The 20,012-nt window shown below is 40.0% G+C and overlaps 2 protein-coding genes across 5 annotated transcripts in view; one reads left to right on the top strand and one right to left on the bottom strand.

The window, feature by feature from the left end:
- nedd4l (NEDD4 like E3 ubiquitin protein ligase) overlaps positions 1-2,317 on the bottom strand; it is a 34,572-nt gene extending 32,255 nt beyond the window's left edge. For 2 of the 3 annotated variants that reach the window (XM_053855878.1, XM_053855870.1), the window contains exon 1: positions 1,617-2,315. In XM_053855878.1, coding sequence (XP_053711853.1) covers positions 1,617-1,661 — 45 coding nt within the window. In that variant the 5' untranslated portion in view covers positions 1,662-2,315. Of the gene's footprint in view, positions 1-1,616 lie in introns of all 3 variants that reach the window. The other variant, XM_053855862.1, reaches the window with a different exon arrangement.
- A 185-nt stretch (positions 2,318-2,502) lies between these two features.
- Positions 2,503-19,605, top strand: prlra (prolactin receptor a). Of its 2 annotated transcripts, none has more exons than XM_053851318.1 (9): positions 2,503-2,778; positions 11,564-11,644; positions 11,723-11,855; positions 15,620-15,789; positions 16,234-16,400; positions 16,578-16,719; positions 16,861-16,957; positions 18,060-18,129; positions 18,259-19,605. In XM_053851318.1, exons 2-9 carry the CDS (start codon positions 11,581-11,583, stop codon positions 19,231-19,233), a joined length of 1,818 nt encoding a protein of 605 aa, XP_053707293.1. In that variant the 5' UTR covers positions 2,503-2,778; positions 11,564-11,580; the 3' UTR covers positions 19,234-19,605. The 2 variants fall into 2 exon arrangements, with proteins under 2 accessions (XP_053707293.1, XP_053707283.1); XM_053851308.1 differs by lacking the exon at positions 2,503-2,778 and adding an exon at positions 2,797-5,316.
- Positions 19,606-20,012: the final 407 nt, after the last annotated feature.

Here is a 20,012-nt window from a genome sequence, read left to right on the forward strand (position 1 = left end):
ATTTCACATGAGGACAACCAGAGACAAGATTGAGAGACACATGACAACAACATACTCAATAACGGTCAATTGGACCTCCTGTGAATGTGTTGGAATAAGGAATAAACTTGTAAGAGGATGCAGCAATGACTACAAGAACACACGGATGGAGAAGGGTGAGGTTGAGGGCCAGGACAAAGCAGCCATTTCCTTCAGCCATTTCTCTGATCAGGAGGTGTAACATTACTGTTTAGCCCAAAGCCTTTGGGACAGCATAGTCTCGAGGAATGTGGAAACCCAGTAGGCCTTAAGCTTTTACTGAGTGGAGGCTAGTAAAAGTCTGAAAAATGAACAGTCATATAGAATAGATATAAAACAGGTTAAATAAATGTTACAAGTGTGTTGATTTATATCCAGATACAGTGGTGAATTTCCTTATTCAATAAATGGTCATATTTTGTAGCCTTGAGTATTTGTAGTCTAATCACACATTAGAATGAGTTCACCTGAACTTGCTCACTGCAGCATTCGCAAACAGATTATCTTATTGTAACTATTGATATACTAATTGTGTCTCTACAGGTGTGCTTTGGAAAGGTCACAGTAAAGATCAAGCAGTACTGTGAGGCACACATCCTTAAGTCACACAGGTTGAGCCTAGTAATGTGTCTGACAAGGTCGCATTTACATAGGCATACTTCGAGTTGGTGGAAGTATCTAGACCCATGTACATGACCCCTTTACATTGTCTTCTTATTAACAAGAGCTTGGGATTTTATAGGTTAACTCGTGAATGAATTAACAACATTACACTAGCATTGACACAGTCAAATGAGTCGTAATAAGGCGGGTAATTCAAGCCGGGGATCAAAAATCAACAACAGACACACCCCAGTTTCCACAGATACAGTATGAATGATTTGTTGAGTCATAATGGATAGTGGCATATATGCTTTCAGCTTCAGTTTACAACTTGTGACTGTGTTGTGCCACTTCAGGTCCTAATGTTTGACTATAGGATTGGCACGTACAACAACCAGGATAACATAACCTCAGACTTCATTATTGATGAGACCACATAGGGCAATGCAGCGCAGAGGGTTTAGGTGGCTGGCAAGGAAATTTATAGGCTTTGATCTTTGAATTCTTCAGGACAGTCCAGGAAGTCTTTCAGATAGACACTCAAGTCCCAATAGAATACGGACAGTCCAAATATGTTGTACAACACCATAGGCTAGTCCATTAACAAGCTCAATTTTAATTCATACCTATTATAAGAAGATTATTTTCTATTCATTTTGACTGCATGATTTTGTCTTAATATTGGACGCCCAGTCTTCGTGATATTGTGGGTATTTGTAAACATCAAACCGACACAGAAATCCGGCTACCACGCATATCGCGTAACATCAGATAATCACACGTTTAAATGAATTGGTGGACTACCGTGTAGTACGGTGATATAGCCGCGGTTTCTGACATTCATGTTTTCGGGACTGACAGATGCCTGACCATGAACGTTGCTAAGGAATGTGGGTGAGGGCTTGTTAGCTTGGCTGTCATCACCCGTTGACGTTAACTGTGAAACGGCGCCTATTCTGGTCACGTCTTAAACAGTGACTTAAAATACACCTTACCTCGTCTTCTGAAAGTCCATATATTGGCTCGCAATTCGCAGCCATATAGACTGTTTTCCCGGCTGCAGACACAAAAGCAGTAGGTTGTGGCAGAGCTAGCTTGAGCTAGCCTCGAACAATAAAGTCCCACTTCTCTGTGTCGTGCGATGGTGGTCAGGTCCACGGTGAGACTAAAGCCTTCCACAGTATATCGTGGTTCGTTGCTGTGGACTTTATTCACCGCTAATAGGGTCTCCACAGCATATGTCCTGAATACAAACGGTGTCCAATATGTTCCGATATAGACAGATCGCTTTTGTCAACTCTGGGCTTATCCTTCGAAACGTTGTGACACTTGACTTCCTCTTGATCGCTCAGCCAATTAGGTGGCAATAGGGAATGATTGCCGGCAATATTAACCAATCAAGTAGGAGACTATTCTCCCAAACCATCTCACTAACCAATCGCTGCTGCGGTGGGAGTGTAGTAGTGCATGTGTTTTTTAAACTATTCTTTGGATTTTGGAAGCCTTGGAAATTTGCTATTTAAATGCACCCATCTCCGTCATACATAAGCAATATTTCCAGGCCCTGTTTTGCGATAGAATGGACCGTATTTTGTCAGACCAATTGAGTGGTCGTATAGTGGGCGGGTCTTTTGACAGCCCATCATACAGTAGAGTGCCCGGTGTAAACATGCGTGATCTCAATGTAAAGATCTGCCAAAAACATTTTTAAAAGATTATTTCCCAATCAACTAAATACAAGCCCCAGGCCTATCCATTTATCCCAATACAAAAGGAGATTTCATGACAAGCAGAGCGAACGTCACAAAGGTCTTTTATGACTCTCTTACGTCATATGCAATCGTTTTTATTTACTCGCTTACAAGACAGTCTTCGGTCATACAATAACCGTAATGCATCGGTGACAATCTTACCTACAAAAATAACGTTGGAAGATAAATATTGTCGAAATGTGAACATATGGAAAGACCAACATGCATGCAGCCTGAGAAGCTCTGTCCACCATGAGAGCTTCAACCAGAACTACTGCTCCTGGGCAACAGTGGAGGAGCCAGTAGAGGCGGCTCGGCATATTGTCAGGGCGCCTCTGGTGTGGCTCCTCGCTGAGATGATTGAGACAACTGAAGGCAACCGAGGGCAGACGCAGGATACACTACGGTGAGAGATTCTGTCCCGCAGATGAATGTGGAACTTCACGTTATTCATCCAGAAGGCTCACACTGATGCACAAGACACGTGGCAGCTGGGATGATAACAACAACAACAAACATGGAGGAATCCCTGAACAAAAGCAAACAAAAGCATCTGTTTGCTTTTGTTCAGGGATGTTTTTCACTACACAATGGCCAGGGTTTCCACTACTCTGAATGTACTTGAAATTCTTATTAAATTGAAATTCTTATAGAAATATTTTTCAAGACATTAAAAGAGCTTAAGTTTAAATAAGGTGATATAAAAACTTGAATAGAGCCACCATCGTGATTTATTGTGCCAAACTGATGCAAAATAAACAACAATTTGTTGTTTAAATGTATGTATGGGTCCATCATTAGTTTCACTAATATACCAAATTCATTATAATTGAAAAATGTGGCTTCTTGTGGCAAATATAGACTTTCGCTTGGGAATTGGTTTGAAACCACACACCCCAAAAAATTGCACTTACAAAAATCACAATTTTACTGTCAAACTCTAGCCGCTATCAATTTCAAATTATTATTAGCAGTAGTAATGGCAGTAGTAGTCGTAAGTAGTTGTGTTCGTGAATTACAGCATAGTAAACGGAAGACACCGCTCACGTATTGTTGTAATGTCTCAAATGACCACTAAGCGTCACTCAAATGCCATTAAAGCCTGTGAGTGTGTGTTTGGGACAAACGATTTCAGATCAACTGTCGAAGTCACAGTGACACAAGGGAACAAGCTGCAACCATTTCAACACTTCCCCAAAAAGGGTGCAAAAAGACTGCTTCTCTATATTTAAATTACTTTCGAATTTGTTCATTTTGTTATTTGTCTCAAATTCAAATCACATTTTGCAACGTCAGTTGTTAAATGCATTCATTAATAAATTAAAATGATTAATGATAGGTGTGGAGAGAAAGATAAATTCCAGTGAAGCTGCATGGTTATTCACACTGCTCATTCATCAGTGTGGGACAAATCAACAGTGCGCAGATGGCTATATTATATAACGTTATTGCTTCTAAGCAGAGCTGACATGGGGAGGGACTAGTTGTTCAAACATGGATTTGAACCTAGAAATGTTCTAATTGACATATAGGAATGGAAATCAATTTAAAACATTAATTTAGGAGGAGTCGGGAAACTCTTATAACAGGAAACTATGGTATCACATTGACACATTTTAACCAAATAGTAAATGATTGATATGATAACATGCAATAATAAATGTATTTAGCATTCATGGTGATGAAGACAACGGGAATAACTAACCAATGTGACACAGTTCTTTGGAATAATGGATGTTTTTAACTGGATGTTCAATGCTGAATATATTTGGTTTGGTGACATAACGGTCCCAATAGGACTTTTGCACATGATGTTCTTGACTTCCAGCTATGTTGAATAAAGCCCTTACCCCAGTGGGACTGGTTGGTCGATCAGAGAGTCAGAAAGGGGATTTTTATCCTCATTAAATGCAACATGGATTTTGCTTGTGATGCTGGAGAGCCACCTCTATGGTGACACGACACCTGCTGTCATGAATGGATGGGGGTCAGAGGTGATTGTGCCATGCCCAACCTGGAGTCATTACTATCCTGAAGAGGCCAGGAATTGAGCAGAGCATCATCGCCCTCTCAAGGCTGTGGCTGAGAGGGCGATGATGGACATGGAGACAGTGATGCAGAACACTACGGCCATTGCCTTTGGAAAGGAATTCACAACGAAAAGGTGAGTACGTACCATTCCAAAAGGGACACACAGGTTAATATGAGCATCACCAGGGATGCTGAGGTTGTCAAGACATTCAACTTGCTTAGAAACAGAACACACCGATGTGCTCACAAAAGAACAGGCTGGTGCTGAGCAGTAAGAGGCGTTTACAGCTCAGTGACATAGGAATGACTCTCTTGTTCATTTAAGGACTCTGACAGACTCCTTCCTTAGCAACACCCAATAACTTATATACTTACTTCTGAGACACCCAATCTAGCCCAATTTTTGCAATAAATGAACTAAAGAAGACGACTGAGGGCATGGCATACAGGAGTTGGACAAAAATAATGCAAAGACCTTGAAGCTGCCATTATTGTACACAGTGGTTACAAACAGCGCTAGAGGTTCGTTTCGACCGCGTAAGGAGTTTGTGTTCCGCTCGACATTATGTCGTGATTGTTCGACAACCATGAGACTGATATTTAAATACTGAATACTACTGAGTATCTAAGTGGCTAGTAGATATAAATAAAAGTAGTAGAATGATAGCATCACGCAGGTGTAGGATGTGGTAAAACAACTTCGGTGGGCGGGTCCTTTCTCACCAGCACCGCCCCCACGGGATCATCCAGGCGGATTTTCAAGGTGTCGCTCAGACCCGACTGCGTCAATAGCTGGCGTTTCCTCAGTTCCTGAAATAACACTTTACTTTTCGGGAAAACAACAACAAAAGCGACACTCTCGGAGAATATTACACGAACGCGGAATTGGGTGAGACGCTACATATAAGTGCCGGTAAGTCAATCTCTGCAGTATAAATATGTCTCTTACACGTTTGTTGGTCTGAATACATCGTTAGATAATGATGAATAATTCAAACGAGTGCGTGCACAATCTCACACATTCAAAAAAAATAGCCAAATGTCCATCTGGAAAGTGATGTCAGTCGTAGTTACGTTATGTGCTGTCTTTGTGAATGAGTTGATATCTACTCACATGCACTTTACCGCATCATGAGATGGCAGGTTTGATAAAACACTGGCAACGTGTGGTCGCTCCTATATTGAAAGTGGTCTATTATTAGTGTTAGTGCTGTAACGGGATTGGCATTGACATGCATCCTCTGCATGTTGGCTGCAAGTGAGGTGAAAGAAGCATGGTGCCATTTACAGCACCAATCTGATCAGTTCAATATGGGATTACTATATTTGGGAACTGATGCTTGCTTACTTTTCCCACTGTCAGTTGTCTCTTTATTACTTCTTATCAGGTGTGTGGAGTGGTTCTGAATGGACGGCGGTAAAGGTTTGTGTGATCATCAGACAGGCCATAAAAAGGTTTGCACATGAGCTTGGGACGTCATGAAAGTATATTGTGCTACATAAAATGATGTACAGCCATCAAAGGACTGTTTTACTGTGGAAATGCCATTGTATTGTCATATATATATATATATATATATATATATATATATATATATATATATATATATATATACAATTTTTTAGAGGAGAATACTTTAGTGTTGGATGATAAAAGTTGAAGACGGAGTTTGATGATGTTTCACCTGCTATTGTTTAATATCCATTTTACATTTTCATGAAATGTGATGAACAAGATGATGAGCAAAAGCTGTGAATGATGAAGTTCACTGTCAAAAATTGTCAATACATTTGTCATATGAATACCACATGTATGGGTTTGTTTTTAGTCACAGAGACCCTTTTAGTCTCAATATAGGGAGTTTTCGTCCATTATTTGTCTTCAACAACGTAGTTGACCGCACTTTTTTTTGTTTTAGCAAGTGTTGCCTCACAGTTGATAAATCTTTCAAGAAAGGAAGTTAACAGAATTGCAAGCATGACAAAGAGACTGTGACGGTGCAAAGAAAATAAACAATGAGACAATATCTCCGATGGCCAAAGGTCTTAAGGTAAAACACTCTGGGGCAGAGCAGGTAAATGCATGCAAGTCCAACATCAAATGCAGTAGTAAAGTATCTGAATAATTGAAGGAGAGGAAGTTACCTGGTCCTGGACACTGAGTAGAACCTGGTGGTTGATTGCAGATGAGCTCCTGCTGTGTGCCATTGCTGACACTCTTGCAGAGGGAGAGTAGAAGACAATGGATGTAGACGCACAAACAAAACCAAACTAAAAGCAGATCACCATTGTTATATTGATGGTGCTAGTGCAATAATGATCCTATGCCTCATGGATTATACACACTCTGGACTGTCTCTTATGTGTCTTACAGTTCAGTGAAATTGTTGAAAGTTTAGTGTTGCACTTTTTTGACTAAGAGGCACTGCCTCAAAGTGAAATTCCTCAGTAGATATTTTACACATTTTAAAATGCTGAAATAAATATGAATGTTATTTAATCTGTTGGAATATTGCATTTAGATAAAGTTTTAGAGTTTAAAACTCGATCAAGAAGCATCCCAAAAACGTTTAAACCATGGCTTGAGCTCAGTGTAATGGCCAGGACCTGTAAATGTACCTTCTTTTTGACTCACCTGCTTGTGACTCAGGTTTGCCATTTTGATAGCAGATGATATTTCCTCTGCACTCCGGTCTCTGTTTTTCAGAGCCCTCATGAAAAATTCTCAGAAACATGCAGGTGTGGGTGCTCGACTGGTTTATCGAGCTCTGCTGGGAAGCCTGGTGCCATCAGATCAAAGGTTCAGACGCATGTCATACAGAAGATGATGCTTTAATGTGAGCTAAATTGGTGAAGATATAATTTAAAGTTACACATTAATATGACAAAATCTAGAGACTGGAATCCAAATTCATTCAACCTTCTCCCCATATTATCTGTGGTCTCAGCACATAGAGGTCTGGAACAAGACCATTTCTCTCCCCTGGACCATGAGATGACTTTCACCATAACCATGTCATTCTGGAATTTACTTGCTGTTATTTCTTCATGCAGGCTAATGTCACCCGGGCTCTGTTGCAAAATGGGATCTGTAAATGTCTGTTTGAATAGCAGAAAGAGTGTTGCTCTCCACATGAGAGCATGTAGGTCAGACAACACTGTTGCCAGGAAAAGCAGATCAATCTTTCCGCACATAGTTAAATTAAATATGGCTTTTTTTAACACCTAACATTTATGGTTTGGTTTCAGACCGTGTCATCTAATTTGTTTGTTGTTTGATTCAAAATGACTTGCTTGAAGTGTGGACAGGGTCTGAATTCAGCACAAGGCAAATTTCAGAGCAATATGAAGGCTGGTCACTGAAAGACTGAAGGATATAAAATAACAAAGAAATACAAACAAATGCATTTTACAGTTTTCACTTTTTAATTCGATTTTTTTCTTGTTTTTTTCCAGTATTATATTTAAAAAACAACATCCCGCAAATAACCACCGTGTTCTTGCTCATGAATACAGGCTCTTAGTCAACAGCACTTGACCATGCGCAAGGTTTCATGTACTTGAGATTTCTATTTGAATGTTCCCCTTAATTGCTTAGGTTCTGAAACATGTTGTTGCTACAGTAGGAGATACTTTTGATAATTGATCTCTTTCTGAAATAGAAAAGCTAAATGATTTTTACTGGCTGCTTGACAAAATAGGCAGCCATTTTAATCTTTATTCTCTAAGGAATGTGCTACACACTGCTAAAAAAAAGAAAGATTAATATCAAGGGTGTTCTATGTTTCTGAAAAATCCATTAATTATTGTGTCTCCAAATGTTGTTTTATGTTCTCCTGTCTTTCAATAACCACCATTTACCAGTTAAAGACTCATCCAAGTAGCTCATCTGTTAACTGACCCAATAATGTTTGCAAAGTTAGGTCCATTTTTAGGAACCTGTGTGGCTCACTAGATTGATCTGAGTTACATCACCTTGGTTTATTTATTTATTTTTTATATTTAATTCAGCCTGTACATTAAAGCAACATCATTGTTGTCGGTTATGATATCAATATGCGTTATCTAGTTTGCTGTGAATGATACACAAACTTTAAATTCAGTTTCAGCCATATGTGTGTGTTTGAAGCTCTTGCAGGTCATGTAAAATGAGTCGGAAGGTGGGATTTGACATTGCTACTGAACGTGAAAGCCAATATGCGCCGTCAAATGCAAGATCTTTGTGTCATTTGAAATCAGTATGACAGAATAGCAACATTTATGATAGCAACTAGGTTTCTTAAAAGAAGGATTTTTCATATTTTGAGAGTTATAGTCTGTCTATCAAAATGCCCCATTGGGGCTATATTTGGCCCTTATGAAGTCAAAGTGAAGTCAAAGTGACTCTACAGCTGATCGGGACATTTTTCTTTTAAATATTTTTAGCAATTTACTTTTCATTTATGGCTTTTTTATTTTATTCCCTTTGTCATCTTTGTGGACTATAACCCACTACTTTTTTCTCACGCTGTGAATCCTGCATTTTAAACGATGATGTTACAAATATATGGATTTTTATGGGCCAACAAGTGTCATGCTACCAAGATATGCGCTATTTTCCCCCATGTGTGTTACACCCCGCTGTTAACAGAGTTCCCCTCCCAAGTCGGTCTTATCTGCAGTGTGACGCTCTGTGAACAGCAGAGAAGTGGCCGGGAGTAAACACATGGTCAAAAACAGCACATTAAGCACATAGAGGTAAATAAAACAACTGTGGTTCATTGGTCCGATGTGCCGAGTCTTAATTATATTGGCGGCATGATGCACGCTCAGAACGTCGCTGAGTATGTTTTCATCATTAAGCAGTCTTGATGCTGGACTTCATTTTCAAACTTTTTTCCTAAGTGATCTTGCGTATATTACGGGGTAGACTGCACCACTGCACCTGCAGCTTATGTTCCAGTGCACTCTCTAGTCTGGAAGTTACGTTAGTTATTTTACTATTTCTAAGTATTTTGTCCTTCATAATAACTTCAAAGAAATATAAAAAGTTGTCTAGACATTCACCACTTAAATGATAAATATATTGAGACTCTTCAACACAAACTTATACTACTTATGATGTTATCTGTCCCCTATTTTGTCCTCACCATTACAGAAAAGCTGGTGTCCTTTTGTTGCTGACTCTCGCGTTGAATGAATAATGGAAGAAAACAACAATTTCGCACTGAATACTCATGAAAAGGATTTCACTCTTGTATTTTTAATGAACTGCAATCCTTTTTAATAATTGAAATACTCTTTTAAACATGACATGTTCCCTGTAGGCGGGTGTGCGGACGTGAAGGGGTGTGTGTGTGTGTGTGTGTGTGTCATTAAAAACCCTGACTGCTTTGCTTGTCAACAGAAGCTGAACTCGATGACCTATAGGAAACAAATGGGAATGTTTTTTTAAAAAGTGACGGCTTTTAAAGTGAGGCATCAGGGAGGTGATGTTCACGGTTAGCTGCCGTATAAAGGGCTGAGCTGCTTACTCAGTTTGGACAGTGGTTATGTAAGATGCTATATGCAGTGGGAAGCTAATCCAGAGCCTCCATCTTAATGCCAATTATCAGATAGTGACGTTACTGAAATGAAGGCACCAAAGAATCGAGGTCAGACACTTTATGACGTTATATCGTGGTCATATCATGTGAGGTCAGCCTACTTGTTTGCCGTTTTCATGCTTGCTGTCTAAGAATGTAGATTATTTCCTGGATGAACTGATGAGTCAGCAACCAAGGTCTTTTGTCTTTTTCATTTTAGCCTTTTTTTCTATGTCAGTTACACAAGATTGAAAGCTGTGGTTTTAGTCTCACTAATTCATCTTATGAAATGAAAAAGTTGCAGCATTCTTAATTGACTTTCATCCAGAACACATGCATTTTTTTGCTTGAGGAAACAGGGTAGAAGTGAATTTTGATTCCTGTCATCGAGTCAATATTATTTTCAACAGAAAATATATAGGTTTAATTTGCTGTGGCATTGTTCTGCTCCACACTAATAGCTTAAAAGAGCTACTGTGTTAGCGCTTAACTGCGTTAGTTACGACTAGAAAGGTTAGTAACAATTTACCTAAAGGTCTCCTCTATGCTGCATTTAAGTTGAGAATACATTCATTAGTTTTTATACAAGGCAGTATGGAGGTTACAACAAGATTTCAAGATATTATTTTTGTATTATCAGTGGTGGAGTCCTTATTATGAATCTTTATTTATCCTAGATTACACAGTTTAACTAGTGTGACTTAATTTAGTTACAAAGAGGCAAATAACTGTTTTCAACTAATGTTTCGGTAGATTCCAGGATTTCAACAATTGCATTTTCTCGCCTAAATAAATGTAAGCAAATATAGTCTATTAGTGATACTAAGGGAAGTATTCACGACTTTCAAAGTTGAGACCTAATTTTAAATGGTTCAATTTTAATTGTTTTTCTAGCATTTTATCAATTTAGTATTATCATATTACTACATGTGTTATATTAGAACTTTCCCAAAAAGTCTTTAAAAGTTCAATCCTAATCAAACCTCGTACTTGCTGTTGAAAATAAGCATTGCTCTCATATTCGCGTTAATAGTACATTTAAGGATCGAGGTTAATAGTGCTTCACATCTGCTCGTCTATAGAAATGAGTTTTTTTTTTTTTTTTCATTTAACATGCACTGTTAATGGCTGAGCCAACACGCAGCATCCTTTAGTGCCTCTGCCGCTGAAACTGTGACAAATGCTCCAACGGCTGTTATGCAATCGGCTCAATGCACCAGCTGGTAGAGGTAGACAGAAACAGAGAGAGTGATTTGATTTAATCCTTTGAAAATGAGAGTGTGTGATTTCCTTGTTCAAATATTGCAGAAAGATTAGATACTGTGCCTGGACGTTTAAACACCAAGGTACTTATCATGTAAAGAGAATGTTTATATTGTATTTGCTCAGGCTATACCCAGTCTTGGTTTGCCAGACGTTTTTAGGATTTAAATTTTAGCCTTGTACTGTCATTACTACATGAGAATTGCAAATTCAAGATTTAAAAATCATTGTGTATTTTAGACCATGGTGCCATGGCACGTGTCTGAAATATGAATACACGAATGGCTTTTTTTAATCTGACTGATCGTGACTTTTATTTCCTCCATCTACCAGCTGAGGCTTGCGGTGCCATGATGAAGAGGTCTGTCCCACAAACAGTTGTCATCTTCTTCCTCTGCACTGTAGTGGGCGCACGTGAGTATCATTTATATTCTAACTTGCTTGCTGAATTCAAGAACCAAATGAAAACTGGATCTCATACCTCATCTATAGGCTACACTCTGCCGGGGAAGCCTGCCCTGACCAGCTGTCGGTCTCCAGAAAAAGAGACCTTTACTTGTTGGTGGAAGCCAGGTGATGATGGAGGACTGCCTACCACATATGCGCTGTACTACAGCAGAGAGAAGTAAGTGGCTATCAGAGGTTATTCTTATATACACAGAGTCTTTAGGTACCTTTTAATGTTCACTCATGTGCTGAGCCTTCTACTCACCTTATGCATCAGCTTCTTTGGAAATTTTAACATGCTTGTGGGGAAAAACATCTTTCTATTGCACCAAATGTGCACTGATAAAATAGCTTGCCGCTACTTCTTATCAATGCTGATATGCATTGATACTCAACATTGAGTTTTAGGGGCTTTTCACACTGCGGGTTCTGTCTCGGGTGGCCTGAGTTCACCTGCACACCTCAGTGTTCAGGGAGTTTGAGAAGTTGTTTTTGAGCCATGTGGTGCGCCCACACAGCGATCAGACCCTTTACTGCCGGGCATTTATCATGTTTGTGTGGAGTTGCGCTGTACACATAGTTTCCGGCATCTAGCACTGAGTTGCCTGAGGTGAGAAGCTCACCACCTGCTGAGAGTTACCTGAGACAAAGTGCAGGTGTCCAGCCAGGATCTAGACCGCAGCCAAAACCCATCTCGCTTGTGTTCACATCTCGGACTTCTGAGCTGAAAGAGCTTTGTCTCTAGACAGTGTGAAAGCACCCTAAGACTATTCGTCTTTGTCAGTGCCGCTGGTAAAAGAGTGTAATTGCAAACTGTCGTAAAGCTGGGTCTCCGGTCCCTCAGCTCACGTCTATTTGTTTATGAAGGTGGACCATGGCGAAACAGCGGAAAGTTGTAGGACCGTTTTCCGGGATGTGGAGATGTTGAGGCTGGTCATCTCTCACACAGTTGTGATAGAACGTCGAACATAGAATAATGGCACTGAATCGGTTCAACTCTCTTTTCTGTCTGATAAATACAAGTAGATGTAAGAGCTAACCTGTTTGCTGGCTACATCTACATCTACAATATACTATAATAAACCCAAAAAAATGAGAAGTGGACACTGACACGTTTGTTAGCATCTCAAAAATATGATCCCACCATTTGATAACACAGCAAAGAAACACAAAGAATGACTTACAAGTCCAGTACAAACACTGTCATTTCAGCATCTAAGCTATTCATGGTGTGAATGTAACTCCCATATCCACTCTGCTCTGGGCTCTTGCTCGGGCAGGTTCCTGTTTTCTCTTCCTGGACCCTTCAATGAATGATCGCCGCTCTAAATCTGTCTGATGGTCACATGGTTGGCTGTGGCGGCCAAATGACCACCCCTGTTGTCAGCTTCCTCGGGAATTTATACATTGTCCATCTTTTTATACTAATAGCTATTGAGCCAGACTCTGGGATTTTAAACTGTTCACTATGAAGCCGACCATCACAGAAAATGTCATAATAATATATTTATGTCAAAATATGATGTACTGTTGCATTAATGATGTGGCTCCCCATAATCTGTGCCAAATATATACATGGCATAAAAAAGATGTGTTGTGTAAAGCAGTGTTTTGAAATTTAAGAAGTAACTATTCTCCCCCAACAAGTCCTGATATTTACACATAAATATGTTGGTTGGTTTAACGAAGGATACGTGCACATGCGTGACCTCTTGTTGTGTACCTGTGTTCAGATTAGATTAGACAGTTTAGTGAAAAACCCTGAAGCTAATTATACAAATCCTGTAAGATGTGGCACTTGGCCATGAAACCTAGCCGGCTCTCTCCATGAGGAAGCCCTTCACTTGTCAGGGAATCCTTTTCTCAATTTGCCTCAGTCAGCTCTGGCTGAGTGAAAATAGAACCCAGTCGCATGTAACATTTTGGACTATAATCAATTTTGGTTCAGTTGTTTTTTTGGTATTTAGAGATATTTAGATGAGGGCAGAATAAATTAAAGAGTTGCAGCATTTCTAATGATTCATTCCTAGACAGGTTATTATTCCACTTAATTCACCAGTCATGATTGAAGTCATGCTTTTTTCCCTGGGGGTTCAGATGAACCATCATTTCATCCCTACAGGCCTGTAATCTTCCCACTGAACTGTGGTATTGGGGCAGGATGCAGTGCACTCCAAAAGGTAAATGGGGTCAAAGCCAAGCCAACAGATCAGGGATTGTATTATGAAATAGATAAACTGCTTAACAATTCCATTAATGACTGTCTGTTACTTTTCTATGACTACAGATTCACCTAACAGTTGAAACCACGTGATGATGGCTGGCATGGTAGATAACCTAAATAATTCCCACGAGAGATGATGAGTTGATTTACTTCAGAGATTAATAGTCACAAATTTAAAAATCCACATAATAGAGGAAGGGCCAGATGGCGCTTTGAGTGTTTTTTTTTGGGGGGGGGGTTTATCTGTCTATTGTCAAAAGCTCTGAAGACTATTGTAATTGTAACTAATGCCTTGGCTCTGGTCACACTTTTCCTGATTTTTTTAAGTCTGAGTCTTGTTTATGACTTAATTGTTGAAATTCCTGTCTTTGCATTCTCTTCTATACACATTTTACAAATTGGTACTGAGCTTTTTTTAAATTTCCTATTTTCTGTTTTGGACCCGGCAGTTCTCAGCGTAGATGTAGATGTGGTCTCTCGCATAGCCCTAGTTTTGGTATGAGTCCTGTGGATCTCAATTTTATCTCAAAGATCCTACATGTCCTGTTGTACAAGTCAAAGTGTCACGTTCCTGAAAACTCTAAATGCCTGGCTTGTTTGTTGAGTAAAATCCTCATAGCAACTGGAGAGTTCCATTTTGTAATATCATACATATAATATGTAATATAATCTATAAATCTTAAATCCCTTTCGTCCTGATACTTGCGATGGGGAATCGCACATTTTGAGCCTCGCACATTTTTTCCAGCTGGCTAGTACACTGCACAACACTGATCCCATGTAGGATCAAACCGGTGGCTGCAGTTGTTTATTCACTGCCCTTTGTGGAAGAGACATACAAACTCTTCCCTCGCCCATGCGGCTCTCCAGACCTTCTCCCCTGACTTCCACCACTTACCCAGGCGGAAGATTGATGTCTTCATGTCCAGAGATTTGAGGATGATGATGAGCTAGCTGCTGCTGTAGATAGTGGTAAGGTGACCAAGATAATGGGAAGATAATGAATAGACTGACCAGGAAGTAATGTCTAGCAAACAAGGTGGAACAACATGTGGAGAACGTTTCTATATCCCCACTAAGATCAGGACTTAAGTACTTTTTGTTATGCTAAAACAACATTAAAATTCTGACTACTGTAAGTGACTGTTTCTTCTTTTAGACTTTGCAGTGAACTCTGCGTTCTGGCTGGTTTCAACCCTGAGCAGTCGCGTGTCATTTTTCGCTTTCAACCAGGGACTTTGAGGTTTGCCTTTGTTTTGGAAAAATAAAGCCCTTCAGCAGGCACACCAGGCCATCAGGTTAATGCTGTCATTATTGACGGTGTCTTCATTATGCTGCTTATTAGAAAAAAAAACACTGCAACACTGGCAGTTTCTTTGACATTTATAGTTAAAAGAGTTAGCCGTTTGAATTATTATTATCCTGTTTGATTGAGTTTGACCCTCAGCATCAAGGTCGCACTCCCGTCTGGATGTCTTCCCGGTTTTGAGTTTGAAACCGAAAGATCTTGATCCTGTTCCCTATCTAAATTACTTTATTTGCCGGTAACCATTTGGCTATAATAGTCCTTGCTTTACAATACTCTGATAGATGGCTTGTGTTTCATGTCCATGTCGTCTGCTCTCAACCTCTAAAGAATTGCGACATAAAAAAAACATGTTGCTCAGAAACCAAAGTTGTGTCAGTGCACTGAAACAATTCCTTGACTTGTCTTTCAGCTCGGATAAAGTCATAGAGTGCCCCGACTACCACACTGCGGGCGAGTTCTCCTGCTTCTTCAACAAGAAGGACACGTCCCTCTGGATCAACTATAACATCACTGTTGTGGCAACAAACGCTCTTGGGAGCACCTCTTCAGATCCAGTCGACATTGATGTGGTCTATATAGGTGAGGGGTTGACCGTGTGCTTCTTTTCTTATTATTCTTCACATAAAAAATATTCTGCTGTACTGTCAGTGAAGATTAGTGTGTTCACTACATCAAACTGTGTTGGGCGAGGAACTCAAACATGTCTGTGCTGATGTGACTAATGCTGTATAGGAACACATGAATATTACATGCTCTACTGGATTAGCGCTGTCCTGTCTTCTTGTGAATAAGGATCAATTTGAGTTTTGTCCCCTCACTCTCTCAGGAGTCTGTGGAAGATGGTGATGAAACGTAACAATGTTGCACGGCACATCTTTATCCTGACATTCCTATTGTTATCTAAAGGTTTCTTTGACCGTTGTCATGGCCATGCCTCACAGGCATACTGGAAGCAAGATGTTATCTATTTTGTAAAGAAGCGTGTCAGAAGTCTCACTACTCCTTGTTTTATTCTTGCCACAGTGCAGCCAAATCCACCGGAGAAGGTGTCATTTTCTATACTGGAGGACAAAAGCCTGCCCTTCCTCAGAGTGTCATGGGAACCGCCACTAAAAGCCGATACTCGCTCAGGATGGATCACGCTAGTTTATGAGATACGCATCAAGTTGGAGGAAGACATTGACTGGGAGGTATTAAAAAATGTCTATGTATTCGCTACACACTTTTCCAAGTTATCATATCCATAAAAAACTGGTCTGTTCCAGTCTCCTTTCCTGTCTGTGAGGGAACATTTCGTCTAACATTTATGTCCCATCCATTGTGCGCAAAGTCACCTTTGTGATGTCATTCCTGTCCTGTGTTTACAGATGCACTCTGCCGGCCAGCAGAAGTTCTACAGCATTTTTGGCTTGAGATCAGGTGGCAGCTACCTGGTTCAGGTGCGCTGTAAACCCGATCATGGCTTCTGGAGTGAATGGAGCTCCGCCTCCAGCATTCTCTTTCCTGAATGTAAGACCAAGTTCAGATGTCCAGTTCATTTTGTAGTAACTTCAATAGCTTTCAGTTCAGCAGTGGAGTGATGCCTTGCTACAAGCTGCAATGATAATGCTAAATATACTGGATAAAGAGTTGCTTCCTCGTCTTTTACAGATTCCCGTCCGGAGAAATCAATGTGGGTCCCAATAATTGTAATTGTGGCCTTTACCTTCTGCCTCGTCACCTGTTTGTTTCACATGAACAGCAGCAGGTAAATCATGGCTCCTCCACATCCAGTCCAGTTCACACTGCCATAGGCTTTTGTTTCTTTGTGAAACAGTGTTGGAGTTAAGTGTACTCCATTTTGAGAGCTGTGGTTGAACTCTCACTCATAAATGTCGCATCAGAATAGATACATTTTTAGGAGCTACAGTGTTAGTTGTACCTGCCAATGTTAAAGTGATAGCACATATACAAGGTATACATTACATGACTAAATTGAGCATATGTTTTTGTTTCTGGGTCTACAAAGTAGTTGAATTAGTTGTAGTTTATTTCAGTTTCTCATCAAAAATACAATGAGAATTCTTTCATCTCAACCAGAAGGATCGAAAAGGAGCGGGAAGAAGAGCAAGTCTTGTCATTTCTGCTGCTTTTTTATGTATTTTTTTTCCTCATTTAAATCAATTTTGATTTTCAGAGTCTTGTAACTAAATGTTCGATACAGTAAGAGCACAATTACTGATACTTTAAGATTATGCGTGAATCTTTTATCTTTCTGACCGTGTCATTACTTGTCAACTTCAGAAGGTTTCTGAACATGTAACTCAACTCTTGTCATTACTCATTATTCTTGTTCATTTTCCTACATTACATTACCATCAGGGAATTCAACTCTCAGCTTTGCAGGAGAGAATGCATGCTGTCATTTCCAGGAAATTCTTCCTCATTGCCACTTGCTTGGTTCTGTCTCTGTGTAATCTTGGTCAAAATTAATCCCAACTGACGTTTCTAGCCTCCTGTCCCTGAGAAACTTGAATTTCACCAAACTGAGTCGCTGTTTTGCTTCCACAATGGGTGGCACGAGCTGCTTGGCAGAGTCAATAACAAACTTTTTTTTAATAATCAGCACTTTTCATGTATTCATTTATATTAACCTGCTGTTGAGAATGAATACATTTCAGTTATCACCCGTGAAATTAGATTTTATATCACACATTAGAAGAGTAAACAATCATCCCTGCCGTTCATATACTTCACTTTTATAATGCTTATTCTGATGTTTTGATGATCTTTTGCTCTTTGTGACAAGTGATTTTTGGCTGTTTTGCTGAGTCCTTAAATTCGCTTCCTTTTCTCTCTTGCATGTGAAGCCTGAAGCATTTTTTTCTGCCACCGGTTCCAGGTCCTAAAATCAAAGGATTTGATGAGCATCTTATGAAGGTAAATGAAGTGTTTTGTAGTGAGTCAAATGAATGAAAGTATATGTTTTTATATCCTGAATATATAGGAACAACTAGGGAAAAAAAAAGGTTTGTGTTCCGCAAAGTCATTTCTGGTGTTTGATCTCAGGGTGGTGACTCGGACAACATCTTCAGTACTCTGGTGGTGTGTGACTTCCCTCCCACCACTTTGTCCGACTACGATGAGCTGGTGGTGGAGTACCTAGAGGTTGACGTGCCTAAGGAACAGGAGCTGATAGCGGAGACGACTAAGTGTCCCCATGGAGGCCGCCCCAAATCGGACGATCCATCAGACAGCGATTCTGGCCACGGAAGCTGTGACAGCCACACGCTGCTGATGGACAAGTGTGAGGGGACAAGGAGGGAGCTTAATCAGGATGAAGGGATTAGAGGAATGGAGCAAGAGAAAGGCTGGGATGAGAATGCCTTTGCTGATGATGGAACTGCTAGTCCCGACATGTCGAGTGGAAGAGTGAAAACTTGGCCATCTGTGTTCTCTCCAACTCCACTGTCCAGCACACTGGAGATGTCCAAACAGCACTCCCTCTCTGACAGCTTGTTGCAGCCTGGCTTGGCGTCCTCTATTCCCTCAATAGTCTGTCAAAGCAGCCAGGAGGGACCGGAGTACTGGCACTTCTGCTCCGAATCACACAAGCAGTTCCATCAGACCCACAGCGACGCCAGCATCACCTCAAGAATCTGTCACAGACTCATCTCCCCGGATGCTGAGCTACCCACGCCGATGGCTAAAGAAGCATATGTGGAAGTACAGCGGGTCATGGAAGAGAACGTGGTGCTGCTTCAGCCTGTTGAGCGAGACTTTTCTGGTAGACAGTGCCCTCTAGAGGCGCAAGAGAAGGACTACAGTAAAGTAAAGCGCGTGGACGGCGATCATGTGCTCCTACTCCAAACGAGTTCGACAGAAGAGGATGCCCACATGTCACTGTCCCTAAATGAAGCTGCAGACAACGTGACACGGAAGTCTGCAGCATCTGCGTGTACTACATTGCCAAGCCAGGAGAAGGGAGCGGTTACAGCGAGTGGCTATGTAGATGCAGCTACTATGTTTGTTCCTCTTACATAGCAGAGCGCCTTGATGCTGACACTGAAGTCTGTAACTCTCCAAGACTTGATTTAAACCTGAAATTCAAAAGATCTGGATTACTTGTGCTGCTTTTTTAAATGTTATTAATATTTTTGCCTTCTCATCAAATGAATGATCTGCTCGTGATTAAATAATACAATAGTTTTGAGTTAAAAAATTTTGTCATAATACATCATAATATTATGAATAGAATGAATGAAAATATTTATTTCTGTTTGACATTTTGGCAAATGAGTGACATGTTCGTAATGTAAAAGCACACGTATAGAGAGTGTGTGCTCATACTGCAAAACGAAGACTGCATTGTTTTCTATGTTCGGCGATTTACTGAAAGTGACCTGTATATTATGTGTTGTGTATGTATATATATATATATATATATATATATATATATATATATATATATATATAGAGAGAGAGAGAGAGAGAGAGAGAGAGAGAGAGAGAGAGAGAGAGAGAGAGAGAGAGAGAGAGAGAGAGAGAGAGAGAGAGAGAGAGAGAGAGAGAGAGAGAGAGAGAGAGAGAGAGAGAGAGAGAGAGAGAGAGAGAGAGAGAGAGAGAGAGAGAGAGAGAGAGAGAGAGAGAGAGAGAGAGAGAGAGTTAATGTTGAATTCATAATCTGATATTAAATCAAAATGACATGTATGTAATGTACTATTTTTTCATTTGTGATATTTAATCCCCCAAAATTATTCACATTAAAATAAATAAACCTTATAAATAAATGAAACCATAGAATTCTGATTTACTTACTCACA

This window comes from Synchiropus splendidus, chromosome 1, assembly GCF_027744825.2.
Source record: "Synchiropus splendidus isolate RoL2022-P1 chromosome 1, RoL_Sspl_1.0, whole genome shotgun sequence".
Classification (NCBI taxonomy): Eukaryota; Metazoa; Chordata; class Actinopteri; order Syngnathiformes; family Callionymidae; genus Synchiropus; species Synchiropus splendidus.